Source organism: Varroa destructor, unplaced genomic scaffold, assembly GCF_002443255.2.
Source record: "Varroa destructor unplaced genomic scaffold, Vdes_3.0 BEIS01000002.1, whole genome shotgun sequence".
In the NCBI taxonomy this organism is placed as follows: domain Eukaryota; kingdom Metazoa; phylum Arthropoda; class Arachnida; order Mesostigmata; family Varroidae; genus Varroa; species Varroa destructor.
In genome coordinates this window covers 38,976,260-38,993,630 of record NW_019211455.1, presented here as the reverse complement: position 1 = coordinate 38,993,630, position 17,371 = coordinate 38,976,260, and the positions used below count along the sequence as shown (strand labels likewise).

The 17,371-nt window shown below is 39.2% G+C and overlaps 2 protein-coding genes and 1 non-coding gene across 8 annotated transcripts in view; 1 reads left to right on the top strand and 2 right to left on the bottom strand.

Annotated features, from left to right (window-relative positions):
- Positions 1 to 3,691: 3,691 nt before the first annotated feature.
- On the top strand, positions 3,692 to 6,051 carry Bcs1 (mitochondrial chaperone BCS1). Its single transcript, XM_022791502.2, has 3 exons — positions 3,692 to 3,755; positions 4,039 to 4,235; positions 4,622 to 6,051. Exon 3 carries the CDS (start codon positions 4,624 to 4,626, stop codon positions 5,887 to 5,889), a length of 1,266 nt encoding a protein of 421 aa, XP_022647237.1. The 5' UTR covers positions 3,692 to 3,755; positions 4,039 to 4,235; positions 4,622 to 4,623; the 3' UTR covers positions 5,890 to 6,051.
- Positions 4,117 to 4,198, bottom strand: TRNAS-CGA (transfer RNA serine (anticodon CGA)). Its single transcript has one exon. It is a non-coding gene; the product is annotated as a tRNA-Ser (tRNA).
- A 371-nt stretch (positions 6,052 to 6,422) lies between the features above and the next one.
- The window catches only part of LOC111244465 (sorbitol dehydrogenase-like), a 56,745-nt gene continuing 45,796 nt past the window's right edge, over positions 6,423 to 17,371 (bottom strand). For 5 of the 6 annotated variants that reach the window (XM_022791641.2, XM_022791642.2, XM_086978760.1 and 2 more), the window contains 2 exons: positions 15,123 to 15,244; positions 6,423 to 7,880 (listed from right to left, as the gene is read on the bottom strand). In XM_022791641.2, coding sequence (XP_022647376.1) covers positions 7,712 to 7,880; positions 15,123 to 15,244 — 291 coding nt within the window. In that variant the 3' untranslated portion in view covers positions 6,423 to 7,711. Of the gene's footprint in view, positions 7,881 to 13,953; positions 14,111 to 15,122; positions 15,245 to 17,371 lie in introns of those variants that run through there. The other variant, XM_086978757.1, reaches the window with a different exon arrangement.

The following is a 17,371-nucleotide window of genomic DNA, read 5'->3' as shown; positions in this document are numbered from 1 at the left end:
ACGTTCAGTCGGATGATCAACTTCAGTACAATACGAAATGTGTCTACGCGCAAATTTCAACCCAGGCCGCTACCTGTCCTTTAAGCCTAACAGCAACACAAATGTACTGTTAAACAACAAGTAACTCTAAACAGGCAACAACTGTTTAAGCCTTAAATATAACCGGACTAGTTTCGGTAAATGCTATCAATAACTCTTGAGACTAACAGCAGTGACACCTGGTGTTTTTCAGCCAGAGGCTTGCCTATCAAAGCCACACCGTAAACGTTGTTAGAATCCTTTTTAGAATAACGTATCGTCGTAGTCAGAAAAGAATGCGGTAAAGCAGGAGGGTCACGTTTGAATGTGGCGTGGCCAGAAGGCGAAACGTGCGCACCTTACGACTTTCGCTGTCTACAAAAAATGTGAGGGGCAGAAGTAGTGAAGCACTCCGTTGAAGCTAAAATGCCTCAAACATTTCGATTTTACGGAAATAAAGAAAAATATTTAAAACGTTTTATACATATGATATATGTTCTATCTCTCAATTATTATTGTCACTAAAAAATTATTATTATAAAAAATTGTTACTAAAAAATTACCAAAAAATAGCGGTATACTAAACGCTAGCTTTCACAAAAAAAATGATGACAAATATGCAGATAAATGTAGTAACTTGCGATCTAAAACACAATAACTTCTCCATTTTAATTAGAAAACTTGATCGATTACTAGTGCAGTTCAGCATTTCGAGCGAGTCTTTCACGTTCAGCGATAATAAAAAACACTATGAAGAATCTATGAAGTCTTTTGTATATACAACATAATCAAAATATCTACTCTTTCCTTAGATTCATATGATTTAGGGCAATCTTGGTCAGCATCGCATCATAAATATGGTACGCGTTAAAAATAGATCAAACAATGTTTCAATATGTAGATGTGAAACGGCTATATAAAAATAGGATCTAGATCACTTGTATTTTAATTGCAACAAAAAGCGTGTCTAACATATTTATCTCGCTGTTTCAGTAAAACTCTTAGATGTTCCCTTATTACTAAATAGTATCAGAAGTACTAGCATTTCAAACAGTAGCAAAGACAATCCCTCAAAAAGAGGTGAGGAACCCGTCTGAAATATAAATTATGACGCATATTCCAACTAGGCCCTTGTCGATCACGAATACTGAAGTTGGCAACTTTCTTTAAGTTGATCGGCTACAGAAACGCTGGTCGGAGACAGCGCCCTCTGAGTATCTTTCCTTCCTTTAGGCAGCTCGTGCCTACGGACGATATTCTTTTACTCTACTGCATTATTACAGCTTGAAGTAGGTATAAATATTTCATTCTAACATGCTTCGTTCAAAGAGGAAGGTGAATGCGCTCTTTCATTTAACATTCAATAACTCCACCCGCGACTGAACAGGCATCATTATCATGGCAATGGTACGGGGGTTCACTGGGTGGAATCGTTAGATAGATAAAGAAAAATCCGGATTGTTTCAGAAAAGAAGAGGTTGTTCAAAAATGCGGTATGAAATTACTTTAATAGTTAAGTATTATTGGAACTTACCAATATTTCTATATCAAAAGTACAAGTTAGACACTATAATAAACAGACATAATTGTGTTCTAAAGATTTTTCGGGTAGAACGGTAGAATGTCTTGACAAGCAAGATGTTTGTAGAAGGAAATTCGCGCTCAATCAAACATATTATATCATCTGGGTTACATACTTTTCAGAAACTCTCAAATAGGCTGAATTTTGTTCGAACGTTATAAACGTATTTAGTTAAAAGATAAAAAATGGTTTCTTCTTTTTTGAGTAGACGTTTCGGCTAGATTCCTACTCTTCGGTGATGTTCTTACTTCATATTAGGCTCTGTCGGTCGCAGTGCCAAGGCCATCACTGTAAATTTACCTCGCCGAACTTCTCTGATAAATCAGGGCATATCCTTGACGCATATAAACCTGCGGTCCAACTGTGCATCTAAGGCTTCCAGACGGATGCGCCATAAAATATGTAATCCGTAGTCAATTAACAATCTGAGTGTACCGCGTACTAGCAAAGGATTGCTTATCCAATAAAATATATATATATATATATAGCACAATTAATCTTGCTGACGCAAAAGATCACGAAGGTGCGCGATGAGTAAGCGAAGTACGTCTACCTATATTTTTTGTGAAGGAATATATAATAAAATTACTTCTAATCAACGTACTATTTCACTCCAGTATAAAAAAAAAAAAAAAAAAAGAACATTCGTATTGTTTGGGTTCACTTTATTCTTTCTGTCCTGTATAAAGATGGAACTTTACTCCGTCGGAAGAATTGCGTGGCGACAGGAAATAACGTTTGTCCAAGCGTACTTCACTGGTCATGCGGCCTTACTAGCACACATACATACAAAAGATGTTACTTTCGAGGCCGGCTACCAGCTACGAAGATCGTTGACGTCCTTGAGTTTAACTACTCGTCAACTGCGTGCGCTTCTTCCTAAAGTATTCGTTTCTTTTAGTCTAGAATGTAACGCAAAACAATGCATGCAAACTATCAATCACCTTAAACATTACTCGTATTGTCCTCTTTCAAAGAAGAACTATTGTGTGATACAAACAAGTTTCTACTAGAGTTCCAAGATACCGTATAATAAATGGCCATTGTAGTTTGAGTAGTGTCGCATTATTTTGTTGACTGACGATAGGTACTGCTGCAATTTTGCACTTTCTGTCATAAATATGTAGGTCATATAGCGTATTGTTCAACCCTATTGTGGGTATATGTAATGTTTCTAGAAGATAAAAAGATTCAATCGTAATCGTCCTCAGTTTTAGGACCGGCGTTAGAGCGTTAGAAGATGTTACACACCATTACCTTTGCACTTACTATCCGCGGTAAGTACCTTTGACACAGAGGCCATTTCAGTCGGCGTATTCACCGGTGCCACTTCGCCTACGTTCCATTCACTATCCTTTACCGGTTTTAATGGCTATCCTGAATAGCGCCAATTAAAGAATCACGCCACATAGCGAATCGATAAATCAGTGATCGGAAAATTGTTAGGTGCAATTATATTGCCTTACTGTTCAACACGAAAAATGAGACAAACATACGTATAGAAAAGATCTTCTGCAAGTGGACTGCCTACATGAGCCGTACGATACACTCAGACAGATGCAATAGAATGTAGCAATATGTATTTCATCTACTGTTCTAAAAGTTACATTTAACTTAAATAATGATAAAACAATTGATAGAAATATATCATTTCCACAGAAGGATACCCGCCGTGAAAACAAGTGATCGATTTGCTCTCCACCAGCTCGAGCTGATTCATTCGTATCTTCAAACTACTCGTTAGGTCGTTGTCACCAAAGTGAAAGGTGGAATTCTCAGTTACGAACTTATTATCAATAAACTGCTATTATTCTAAATAGTTCTTGTTATCCCCTTTTTTTTCCCATGTCTTCTCCAATTCATTGAGGCGAAACGATCCACTATGGAAATCTATAACTTAATTAAAAATAGTATTCGTTGATCACGAGTATTAATGTTCCAGTCACTCTGGACTGTGAGTATAAACCTTTTTCGTCTTTGAGAGAAAGAGGTGCCGACCGGCTGCTACTGCTACTAGATGTTGTTGTTTACATCGTTGTTTGTCCAACAACAGTAACTGAAACGGGCTAGACGGTCTCGTCTATGTTTCCCGGCGGCTTTGCCATAGGCCAGTATAGACCTGCCTCTCCCACGAGCAACAGGTAACTCCATAACGGTACGCGTCATAGAGATACATGCTTCGAGTTTTAGCAATGTGTATATGAAACTAGCCTCGGTTAAGCTCCCTAAAAACAACACTTGATAAAAACAAAGCTGCCAAGTAAATAAAGTATGATTAAAAGTAGCGCTTCTATTTTTATATTACACTATATTTGATTTGATAATACATTTTATGTACCATAGGGTAGCAATGCATAATATAACTGAGAACTGCTACGAACCGCAGCATATCCGTAAATAAAATATCTCTAACGATGTTTGACTCTATATTCTGTTAGATTGTAGCGAAGCAGGTGTTATTAACAGCAGCTAAGAAGAGCTATAAGATATATTGAAGAAGAAAGACAAAAACGATCCGCAGCCGACAGGATTCGAACCTGTGCGGGGAGACCCCAATGGATTTCGAGTCCATCGCCTTAACCACTCGGCCACGACTGCTCATTGTGGTTCTCTCGTCGCTTAGACATTACGATCGGTACGTTTACATGACACATTGAATTTGATTATAGCTAGCAGTATCTACGATACTAGCAAGTCACAGTGTATTGCTTTTAGCCGTTTCCAATTCAAGAAGGGTAAGCCAGTGATACCCATTGTGATTCTGCTAAGACTGTGTCTTGTCTTCGTTAAGCGTCGGCGCATGCGCACTAAATCGAAACAAAAATGGCGGCGCCCACTCATTCGATGAAAGAACGCTTCACGCGGTTCAAAGACAGCAGACAAACTGGGCAAACGCAGAACCAAGCCGGCTATGTGCAACTCTCTATTTGGATATCAAATTAAATTCCTGAAATCTTAGGACTATCTGTGCTAAAAGTCACTGAAAAATAAATTCCGTTATCTATTTCTAATATATTGCAGGGATGACGGTACAAGACCTCGTGACAGGTTTGGGCGACAATCCATATTTCGGTGCGGGTGCCGGCCTATTTGGTATCGGAATGCTAACCGCTGCTGCTCGTAAGGGTATACAAGTTGGAGTGGTATTATTTCGTAGACATTATATGATGACACTGGAGGTTTCGTGCCGAGATAAGAGCTACCACTGGTTGTTACAGTGGATAGCAAATAACGTTCGTCGTACGCAGCACCTCAGCGTTGAGACAAAGTTTAAACAGCTTGAAACAGGAAAGGTGAAAACGAGCTTTGACTTTATTCCTAGTGTCGGAACGCATTTTTTTCGTCATAACGGCACGTGGATTCGGGTAGAACGAGTTCGAGAACAGCACACATTAGATCTTCATTTGGGCTTGCCTTATGAAACTGTGACGTTGACAGCACTTGGTACAAATAAAACGATTTACTTTGACATACTTGCTAAAGCGCGCGCGGAAGCCCTTCAAAAGGAGATAGGAAAGACATTAATGTACACACCAATCGGATCTGAATGGAGACAGTTTGGACACCCCCGCGAACGCAGACAACTGGACAGTGTTATCCTGGATAAAGGCATTAAGGAAAGAATACTTAATGATGTCAACGAGTTTATCAGTACACCTCAGTGGTACATGGAACGAGGTATTCCATATCGTCGGGGTTACCTTCTTTATGGACCACCGGGTAGTGGCAAGAGCAGTTTCATCACAGCGTTAGCAGGGCACCTCGAGTATAGCATTTGCGTGATGAATCTCAGCGATCAGGGTCTTACCGACGACCGGCTAAATCATCTTATGAACGTTACGCCTCAGCAAACGATCGTCTTGCTTGAGGATATCGACGCATGTTTCGTATCTAGGGGAAGGAAGGGTGAAGATCCTGTGGCCTATGACGGACTGAATCGTGTTACTTTGAGTGGTCTCTTGAATATGCTCGATGGAGTAGCATCATCAGAGGCTCGTATTCTATTTATGACCACCAATTACATTGAACGTCTGGACCCTGCCCTCATAAGGCCTGGACGTGTTGACGTGAAGGAGTTTATAGGTGCCGCATCTGATTATCAACTGTCGGAAATTTTTCGTCGATTTTATCCGGAAGCAAATGATGCCATGGCTAAGAAATTCGTCGCTTCTCTTCGTAAACATCACAACGATGTTAGCATGGCTCAAATACAAGGCCTTTTTATGTTCTATAAGCATGATCCTCGATTAGTGGTGGACGAGGGTGTGCCAAAGTTGATGTCATTGTAACGTTACCTTGCGAAAGCTTTATATTCACATAGTAGCATAGTTATATTATCTCATGAGAGGCTCATTTATAGTATTTTAATACTATAATTTTTACCGTAGGCATATGTGCAGGTATTGTACATAATTGTTATTGCTCTATATAATAAAACATACTGGAAAATCTAGCTGCGTATTTCTTATATTTAATTTAAGCGACAGAATTAAAAAAATTCCATAAATTATACCTTATTAGGAAAACTGAGTTTGGTTGTTTCCTCTCAGAGTATGGCTATTTTAGACATTATAGCATAGGATCTTTCGGACCCTGCAGGATCATTTTCATTGGCTCTCGATAATGAATTATACATATCGTAGACCCCGAGCGGGCCACCTATACCGTGAGCATTCTCAATATAATTATAGCAATTTTTATATCGACACAGTAAAATATGGACATATGCATGCTAATCTGTATTTTTCTGAACTCCTACGGCAGAAATCCAAGAGAAATTCATTTCTAAAAACATCTTTGTTCCATAAATAAGAGATATAAGTTGCAGTAGGTTTTTGCTTGAGCCAATTTATTATGATCATGATTGGAAGGTTTGTTTTACACCCTTTTATTTTAATTAATTAAAAAATTATCGAGTAAATTGGTCACTTTCCTTTAATAATCGCATTAGTATTCAATGAGCTTATTTTAGCATCGTAACTTAATACTATATTTACGAGACAAACGCCTGAACTTCTATTGTTGACAATTTTCTTCCTCACGTACGGCTTTTGTGCTGGTCGAGTTTATCCGCGATACAAAAATTCGACAAACGACGTTCGCGTAATCTACGTTCGCAGCCTCTCTGGGTGACATTGTCAAGAGGTGCTGATAATATCTTGTCCAACAAACGACTATCGAGAACCTGTTCATCAAACGCCATATGAAAAATCATCCAGCTCTGCGCAAGTTAATGTAATGTAGTCCAAATACTCCTGCTGTTCCTAGATCTGTTCTAAAATCTCCATTTTTAAATTGGCGACGCTACATGTAAAGTTTTCGCGATCTTCGTTGCTTAGCTCTTCACGTTCCAAGAATGTTGTCGCTCTGTGGGGTGAGTGGTAATGGCAATGATAACGAGAGTAATTGTTTAAGGCGCGTTTCATATTATGGTTAAGCCTTTAAACAGATGGTCTTGCTAACATATGCTTTCCTTTCTTTCCACATAGTTTCCACATAGTCTCCTACAGAAAAGATCAACCTAGATCATATCAATTTATCTTTATAACAAAATAAAATTTCCAGCGCAAGGCGGCTTCGTAAATCCATCACCCTCACAATGCCCTTGCTCTAGGCCTTAAGTAGTAAGTCTTGAACGACAACATTCCCCAGTTTTATAACCATCTCTCCTTTGGCAATGCTTAGGTCAGTCGACTCGTGATGAATAGCTGGCTGTCAACGAGTACAAAACAAACAGTTCAAAAGTAATATAGCTTTTACCTATAGAGAACTATTAGAGTCATACACAGTTTCACCATAACATTACGTCGCAAAGAACCACTCATACGAAGCTGCTAGGTTAACGAGCCTGACGATGTTACAAATGAGAATAATAAGGATGGTCTTTGTTTATGAGTTTTGCAGTACATTTCATTGTGTACACACTAAAAAAAAGGATCCAGACAACATTATATCACGCTTTTTATTGGGTCCTCTGAGATGTGTGTTCGTAGTTCAGTTCTACTGTTTGTAGTAACAATAGAACGATGTGGGGTATTGGCACCATGTCCCTAAACATTTCATCGGACTTCGAAGAGGCAAAGACCTAAGGCAGCTATCAGTATGGCCATTTTATTTGTTTTGCGACAGGGTGCAATCAATAATGACCTTGATAGCTCCTTCAACACCCGTTCTGGTTGTTTCAAAGGCGCGGTGCGCTTCTTCCAGCGGGAAGCGATGAGTAATAAGTGGCTTGACGTTAACCCGGCCGCTCGAAATCAACTCAATCGCTGTCGGATAACTGGAACATTTTGCAAATAAATTACAATGTAAAATAGCATACGAATATTCGATTAAAGATATTAAGTCTGATTAAAACGCTTTTTAGACCTATCTATTAAAGCGCGCTGATCGCAGCTCTCGGCTCCATTGAAGGCAGCTATAAACTATCGTCTACGAAGAAGATCTTCGCTTAGAAGACTGCAGCAAAATCGTAACACATTTGACGCCGGTACATTATTGGTGCTGTGACAGTTTATATATTCGATATACCTGTTATATAGCTCTGGCGTTATTTATTGGCGAGGAAGACTGTAAATCAGTTGACTCGCCATTCCTTTCCTTGTTCTTCCTGAAATTCGCTTCTGGTAATCAAGCTCGATAGGGTTCTTTCTATTGCTTGGTAAGATTCGGACTGCTATTAAAAATGCAATCTTTTACTCTTACTCTACTTTAACTTACGACCTTAATACAGCCATTGGGTTGACAAACTCAGAACACTCATGTGTCTACCATGTGCGTAACGCAAGATTCGACTTTTTTCTATCAGACTCTTTGATATTCTTAGCGCAGCTGTCAGAGCTGCTCGCCTCATGCTTTTTCAATGTTGTTGTATTGAAAATCCTCCAGCTAACAATAGAAATCATATAGGAGCTGTGAGAACTCATTTGCAGTTGCTAACGCCTGAATCCTTTCGCCAAGCATGTCCTGGGTAGCCGAGGGAGATGCATATGGCCCATCCTACTAGTAGTATTACATAGGGCAACTGACCACACTAATTATTTGTTACATAATTTTGTCGACTTATGCAACATTTTCGACTAAGTTAGTCGACTTGGTAAGTCTAACGGTGACAGATATGTATATTATCTATAGTACTTGTGCACTATATGCCCTGTTAAGTGGAGAACGCAACTCTTCCATACGTATGGCATTTCCTAACTTACTTGTCACTGCTGTAAATAATACAAGCGACGCTTGTTTTTCCACCACCGCAAAAGCGGTTATTTCTGCTTATTCGTAATGTTTGCAAAAGTATTGCCGATAAAGCCGTCTATTCTGATTCCATGTCGGGGCTATCGGTACTTCCCAACATTATTTTGATTTTGCAACTGCTTAATGGTCCGCTGCAGACAACTCAAACGACAGATGGATCAGACCAGAATACTTCTGCCAGCGAAACTGACAAAGCTAAACTTTGCCGGCTTCGAAACGATGCGCGATGGGATGTCTAAATTGTTATTTGACTTGTTGTTGCTGCTGCTGCTGCTGTTGTTGTTATTATTATTGTTCGAGGCAGTTGGTCGTATCCTACCTATCTACCAGGAGGCCTACCTAGATTTTTGAGTTAATGTCTGATCTCTTGAAAGCCTAATAAAGGCTACGCTATTCCTAAAATTCAAACTAAACTAAAATGTTCTTGTATAGCTAAAAGTATTCTATTAAACAGGTCGTAAGTGTAAAATTCGGGTTAATAGCCAAGAGGGCAATACATTGACACATACATGATTGCTTCTTCTGTAGAAAGGTGGCTCGCAACGAGCTAAAAAACGAGTGAGATGTCCAAAGATTCTGAAGATTCGGATTGGTCACGATACATCTTGCACTGCCCCTACGTATAAATCTGTTTTGGGGTCTGTTAAGTGCTTCGATGTTCCCAGTTTAAAGTACCACGGCTCCGAGAAATACACGAAGTTGGAAATTTTTTAATTTGTTCTATATATATACGGAAGAGGCGGATATATATATATATATATATATATATATATATATATATATATAATATAATAAAGATATATATATCTTAGCCTTTTCTGTAAGGAAGCAGCAGAAATTGCACTCTTTACAACTACAGTAATTATAAATCGGAATTAAGAAGTTAGTCAAAGACAATTTCTAAACACGAAGTGGACTTACGTTTGGGTATAAAGTCATCTTCAGATATGTCTGCATGAGCGTTGGTGACGTTCATTTTTATCAATAGCCTCGCAGGAAGGAAGACATAGCCAGTATAAGTTTCTTAGGAATTAGCATAAGTAATTTTTCTACAGAAAGGGAGCAAAAGTTGAGTAAAAAACGCGTTGAGGGCTAAAAGCTGTCGTAACTCCCGATTCCGCATCCCATCCTCGTCATAGGGTTAAATGCAGACACTCAAAGAGAAGAAGGAACGTGTGCGGATGGGACTTACGGGAGAAGGAAAGATGACGTAGGTGGTACCAAACGACAACAAAGCGCAAACGCCTTTCGTTGTTCGCTGCTTTCTTGTCCGTGTGTCTTCAGGCTTCCCTGATATCCTCCGAGGATCATGTTTCTTGCCTGCTTCGTCTAAGCACTAGTGTAACCGTCCTATGATTCAACACGGTAGCCATTTTGGCCGACGGAGCACAAAGACTTATAGGCTGCTACCCCGTAGCAGAATGGAGGCTTTCATGACTACTAAAGGTATCGATGCATAAAAGGGATCGTTCTAACTTTCATCAAAGCCAGATTTCGACAGTTTTCCGTTTCATTGTTTGTTCACGACTAGCGCCCCATTTATCTAACCACCAGGCGGAAATTAAGTCGAAAGTCTGCCGCTGATATTTACATAGGAAACTATATAGGGAAATGGACGAAAATCTCCTTTTAAATCTTTGAGTAAGCCAAGACATCTTCTGTTAACTGCAGTTTTCTGGAGCCTCTGCCGTAGAGATGAGCTGTGCGCTTCTTGTGGATAGAACTTGAGCCGCGCCTGTATACAACTTTGAAGGATATAGTGTTCGCAAGATTGTAGAAGGCCTATGTGGAAACGCGCATATTATATCACATTGTGTTGGAACATGGCGTGCAGGCCTCAGTAAAACCGATGAGAAGTCATCGATGATCGATAAACCCTTGGCAGTTCCAGAAACATCATCTATCCAAAAAAGATAAGCAATCCCATAAATGAAGGGGGCTGAACTAGTAATAAGCTAGTAATTTTATTTATTTGCGTCAATTTCTAAAATTGGGCTGTGTTTGACTAGGAACACAACGGGGATTGCAACAGCATTTTTGGGAAAATATGCACGAACGAATATTTTAACTTTGTGGAAAATAAATTTCATTTTGTTAGGCGACAATTCTCAGTCGATGAACGCAGTTTCAATGTATCCTGCTAATTACGAGCCCAAGCTGTAACGTTTAGTATTTGGGTCTAAATCCTAATCACTTTAAAGTTTTGTCCATGGTTACAACTTGACGTATTGACAAAATTCAATATTATTCTAAGAATAGAAATACGAACAGGTACACCCCTTGCCGGGCTTTCCTTTTTAATATTTTTTAGCTGTTTTTAGGTGTGACTGTGGTATCTCGTGCTACTAGTCTCAACGGTATAAAAACTGGCTGTCTATTTGAAATGCTTGAACTCAAGTAATAGTTCATGTACCTTCTAAAGTTACTCAGCTGGCTGTCCGTGAAAGGTTCCAACGCCATGTTGATTGCTACAAAACGTATCTGTAGAATAGCTTTATTAAATTACTTACCGATATTTTCCCGATTATACTTATATATACTGTAATGAAGACGCCAATTCAAAATAGATTAGGCCTAACCTACGAGATTCTATGAAACGACAGCATTATACTTGAAAACGTCAGATTGCGTAAGATTCGTTGTGAACGGAAAGTAGTAATGTAGTAAGTACATACGTGTAGGTATGCATTTAGTTTCGAACGCTGTCGCTCTTTCATTCAAGCAATATCTGACCAGAGTACAAATACAATGTATCGTGTGGTTTTTACTATTTATCCAATGGGGATAGCATTATCTACTCGACGATTGTTGGCGCGTACCAAAAAAAAGATGATCTGGCGAGACCAGAAGGTGCCAGATCTAATGTACATTATATATATAGAGTTCTGCAAAGAGCAGAAGAAACGAGTTCACGGGATAGTCTGTTGCTAGGTTGATTACGTCCAGTACGAGACGGTATCGCACCTGGCGTGACAGCGAAAATGTCGTCACTGCTCTAATTATAACCCAACACTGAAGGACCTGTACTCATAATATCTATGTCGATATCTAGTCTTTCATTGGTGCTCGACTTCAAAAATAAGCAGAAGCCGCAGAAATACATTCGTTATAATGACCAATTTCGACTCCTCTGGGGAGACCAATATAGAGCATCTGACGACCGATAAGTTCCATGATTCTGTTGTTAAATTCTGTTGTAAAGTTTGCCCATGCATGGATACCTATACTCCGCGTATATCTCCAAGGTTCAAGCCTGGACGTTCTGAAATATCCTATTTCCCAATTTTTAGCCGTTCTGAGTTCGTAGCTCCTAACTTCGCCTCTGCTCAGAGCACCTCTAGCAAAACTGCGTTAGGTCTAATCGTTTCATTTGATAAATAATCTCATGCGCTCAAAAATACAACTATTTTGAGGCTGTGGTTTTTATCTACAAACTGTCCTTTCATTATCCGATAAATAGTCTAATCATCAAAGGACTATGTATAATATATTTTGTGCTGATCATAATTATAGTGGTCGTGACGTTAGAGTTGTATGCCATTTTTGCAAAGATGGCGTATTTTGGACATCCGCGCAAGACGTTTTTAATGATATGACTTTTTTAGAAAGAGTATTCCTTCACAATAAGGAGACAAAGGCAGAGACTGCATGGCTACGAAGTTAAGCTCTCGAATTTTATGGCTCCCGTAATAAGCCAGAAGCTTTGAGACAGTTCAGGACAAGGGTCGGACAAAAAATAATTCAAGCTATTTTTTGGCGACGAAACAAACAACTAGGTCATCTCGACAGATGTCCCAAAACGAAATCTCTGCATATAGACCTGAGAGATAGCCCCTAGGATAGATTCTCAGCCTCCACGAATACGTTTGCTAAACTTGTTCTTCTTTATGTATTGTTCCGACCAGTGCAGTTATACCAAAACATTTCTTAAGCATTTTTTTTAAAAGATCCTTTATAAACAGACCGACTTTTTTTCATATTTGAATTTAGGCGCTCTTCGTAAAGAAGAAAACATTTTCTGTACTCCTTAAATTCTAACTACAGGCTTATGGGCGAAGCTATCAGATCGCAACGTTTTGATTTCCGTGACCGGAAGGTCAACCTTCGAATTTTCAACCTCTATCACTGTTGCTATAACTTCACATTGATCCTTCCAAGGCCCGCCTGACCTTTAAAATTTGCGCTTTGTTGAAACAAAAGTCTGCCCGACCCATTTGTGTTGCAACAAAAATGTACTGACAGCTCTATAGTAAGGCACTCGTGATATGGATGTAGAGGTGCATCCGTTAACCAGTTTTACTTTTAATTTAAAAGCATATCGAAAGACCCGCTATATGCGTTTTTATTTATGTTTCCATTAAATTTTTTTTTTACTTTACCATCAAGGGGCGTCGCGTTTTCTCACAGTTAGGAAACGGTGATTTGAAATGCTAACACTAACATTCGGAATTAGATACGCACGGGTGAGAAAATTTTTCAATTCACGTTACAATATTTTAGCTTTTTAGAACTTTCGGCAACATTAAAGGTGTATTTTCAATTCCAAAAACAAAGCAAGTTACGTTTTACAAAAGCTATTGTGTTTTATAACTAGCCTGATGGTTATATTAGTCAATAATATATATTCGGCCATATAGAATATCGTCAATATTGCACGGAGTAGTTTGGGGAATCAAAACAACCTCTCCGTACAACTCACTGTAATCAACCCATATGTATGTCTGTGTCATGCTAAATTAGCGTATTTTATCCCCGTGCTTATATGCCACACTTCTTTGTTTTTTGAATTGACCTGTTGAACTTAGTCACCAGCACAATGAAACAACCGTACTCTCATAGCGCATTGCGGAGAACCCACAGGCTTGCTGACAGATGTATCAAACCCCTAAATGTATTATATTTTTAAATGTCATTCATGGTCATAAATGACTTGTTCGGTTGATGAGCGCTCGATACACAAACAATGTGTTCTGATGCCCCTGATCTGGCACCCTTAAAATCAGACCCGCTTCAATTACGTAGATGTTCGCTACAGTTAAACGTACCGGACGGTAGACATCGCAACCTGCCTACAGGGAAAGATTGAATGATGGCGTTGTTAGCACAACACGATCAGCTTTTCTTACAGAAATCCAACAAAGAAGGCGGCCAAATATTTCCTTGATGATGTCTTACATTTCTCTCATCAGTTTGAACGAGGTGTCCATTCTGATGTCAATGGACCCTCCGGAAGTAATTATGCCTAACAGAACGAGACTAATTGCCCAAACAAAAAAAAAAAACGCAATATTCTTGTTACAATGTTCGCCTTCGTACCTACGAGTGAATACATAGTTCCGCTTCCTGTTTTGCGCTTTAAAGAACATAGATACGCTAGTGGCCGTACCGATTCGAAGCCAAGGTTCTTCAAACCCATCCGGATGAAATACTTCAAAGACTACCTTAAACATTTCATCACGAACGCTCGCTGTTCTTTGGAGATGCCACGTCTACTAATCGTTGATAATCGGCAGACTCACATAGGCGATCAAGTTGGCTCTAGAAAACGACGTTCTCATCGTTACGCTTCCTTCACATCGCTACAACCCCTAGACATAGCGCTTGTTATTCAAAGCTGAACTTCGTACAGCTCGAGAGAAACGGTACTTTGTTACTAGTTAAAGTAAAGAGATCATAATATTTGAAATAATCATTGTCGATACGAGAAGCCGTCTAAGAAATCACTTGTGGTAAATACAGTTAGAGGAGTTCAGAAGATATTTCTGTTAACCGAAAACGCTGACAAGACAATTTAGTGGCATAGAGTGATGACCGGCCGAGGCGGTCAGGACATCAGTGTCACAGAAATAAGAGTGTCTGTTACTGGTTTGCTGCCCCCTGCCAAAACTCCCATCCCTTGTTCTTAGAAAGCAATATTCATGGCTCAAGGCCATGGGCCTCTTCGCTTCAAGTGGTCGACGGAATCGATTACATTCAACTATGTTGTCCAAATAAAGGTGCTACTCGATTGTATATTGGTATCTGTTTTCTTTGCGGGAACAATTAATATTTACGGTTTGTTAAACTAAGATCTGACCGCCCCAGTAACTCTAATTGGCTTTTTGCACCGAATCATTAGCGTCTTATGCAGCCTCGTCTAATGGGGGATTATATGGGTCAACGACCAAGTGTCTTTGCTGATTCAAAATATACGGTATGAACTCTGTTAGTGTATTACCTAGTCACTTTTTATATATGAAATCATTATGCAGATAAGCAATCAACTCACCAGTTACGGTATCTAAAAACGCCAAGTATGTTAAGCTCCTTAATTGCCGCTTCAACGAGTGGGACGTTTACCTCATCCGGCCCCATGCCTACCAGACTCACAGATCCTCCCTGATTAGTTGCCTGCAAGAAACAACGCAATGTTTTTCAACATGCGATTTCATATGATACGGACTGCAGAGCCATGAAGAATTAATGAATAAGGAATAATAAACAAAGTCAGGAAACAAGTAGAACTTATATAGGACGTTGGATGGTAAGAAAAATTCACTAGTAGGTGGCAAAGAAAGATAAGCCAATCAATGAGTATGAGGAGACTTGCTTTCTCCTCGCCTTTTTCCGGTTTTACAAAGTGTAATAGATCCAAATTTCATTATGTATCTAATATGTCTTGTTCCTTTCGTGCGAATAGACCTCGCGAAGTTTTATTACCTCGCATTTCGATTCTGCTATAAATAAAGGTTCCTTTATGTGGTCAAAGATATTGTGAAGCTTCTGGGCTGGGATCGTTTCTAATATCACTCTTGGTACTAAAAACTTAACTCAGTTACTCTTGATATTAGAAACGATCCTAGCCAAGAACCTCCATAATATCTTTGACCACATTCAAAGAATCTTTATTTATAGCAGAATCGAAACGCCGAAAACTAAAAAATATTTTATGAGGTTGAAATGACGGTCAAAAAGAACAAAGCTGAATTTGGCAAACACAGCGTTCGTAGTCTGCGTAGCTCAAAATAATTTAAGCTCTTCTTAAAAACTTTCGTACCCTAATAAAGAAGTCCTAAATTACTAGTTACTAAAAACCTAATAATCTTTTTAGCGAAAGAAAAGGTTGGTTATTCTATGTTTTTACGTAGCGAATTATCCCCGGGACATGTCATACTACAAAGCTTTACCGGCCAGTCCTTCATAGACCTCATGTGCTCACACATCAATGTTTGAGTGTAGTATCACCAATTTATGTTACAGCTCCAAAGAAATTGTCCGGCGGACATCCCTGTGGAGTGCGGTAATTTTCCGAGGGAACGAGTTACCAATTGCGGGCCACGACGGACAGTAAGTGTCACAGCTTCAAGCAGCAGCTCCTAATGGCAGGTAGTCGCCTAACGGCTCGTTGCAAAGGATCTGTTAGGCACGTCAATGACAAGTGGCAATGCGTAGATCCACCATCACGACCCATAAGATCTGTCAGGAATAGGCGTGCTTCGAAGAGCGATTTTCTAGATGACGCGTGGTAGGTTGCTTCCTGTGCGCTTTATAGCAGTACTTTTTCGGATTTTCAATAGAGAGTAGAGACGTAAAAGATAACCGGATATTGACTGTTTCCAATCACCTAGGCTTAGACTAAATCTTATAGGGAAGGCAGAAAGCATTTCGGTTATGTATTTGAGGTTGATGCGGACTTAAGATGTCCAACGTTATCCACAGAAAATCGGATATTAAAACACACCCGCATTTTCCAAACTCTAGTTTTGGTTACCGGTTTACACTCCACCATGTAAAGCCAATACTTCAAAAAATACCTTCATATTATCATCTATCAAAAAATAGTATTTTGTTTACTTTATGCGCAATTGCGTTGCTATGGAGCAGTGCCCGAATCTGCTTAGCAAGGGCAATCTAACAAACAATCCATACTAAATTTTTTCGTGCGAGAGAAACCCCGTCGGCGATTCTCTAAATCACAACGGCAGCCGATAAATTGCTTTGACAAGCCAGCTTACTCGGCTACTTCACACCTGTAGCGAGGTTGTTAATTTTTGGTAGAGGAAGGTTTGTGAAAATCTAGTTTGTTATTTTTTTACGTCTCTCGTGTTTCCGGAAACGATCCGATATCAGCTGGTAACGCTAGTAAAAAAATCTTATAATACATCATCGTTCATGAAAGAAAACCAAAAAAATGATAACTCTTTGCTTCAAGTCAACCAATACACTAAATGGTTCTTCCTGAATGTGTAACCAGTTAATGCTTCTTAAATATAAATTTATATTTAATAAAAACAAGGACCATTATTCCATATGTGCATATATAAGGGACTTTATCCAATAGATATTATGTTCAACTCAAGTGAATATCCGAGTAATAAATGCAATGCATTTCTTATTATTAGGAAGATGAGGACCCTTGCTTTCGTAAAACATGTTCACCTGTCCTGAAAACCACGGACGCTAGGATACTTCAAACCAACAATTTTTATATGCACATTTAAGTTTTCAGTTAGTTGTTCTGCTGGACCCCTGTTTATA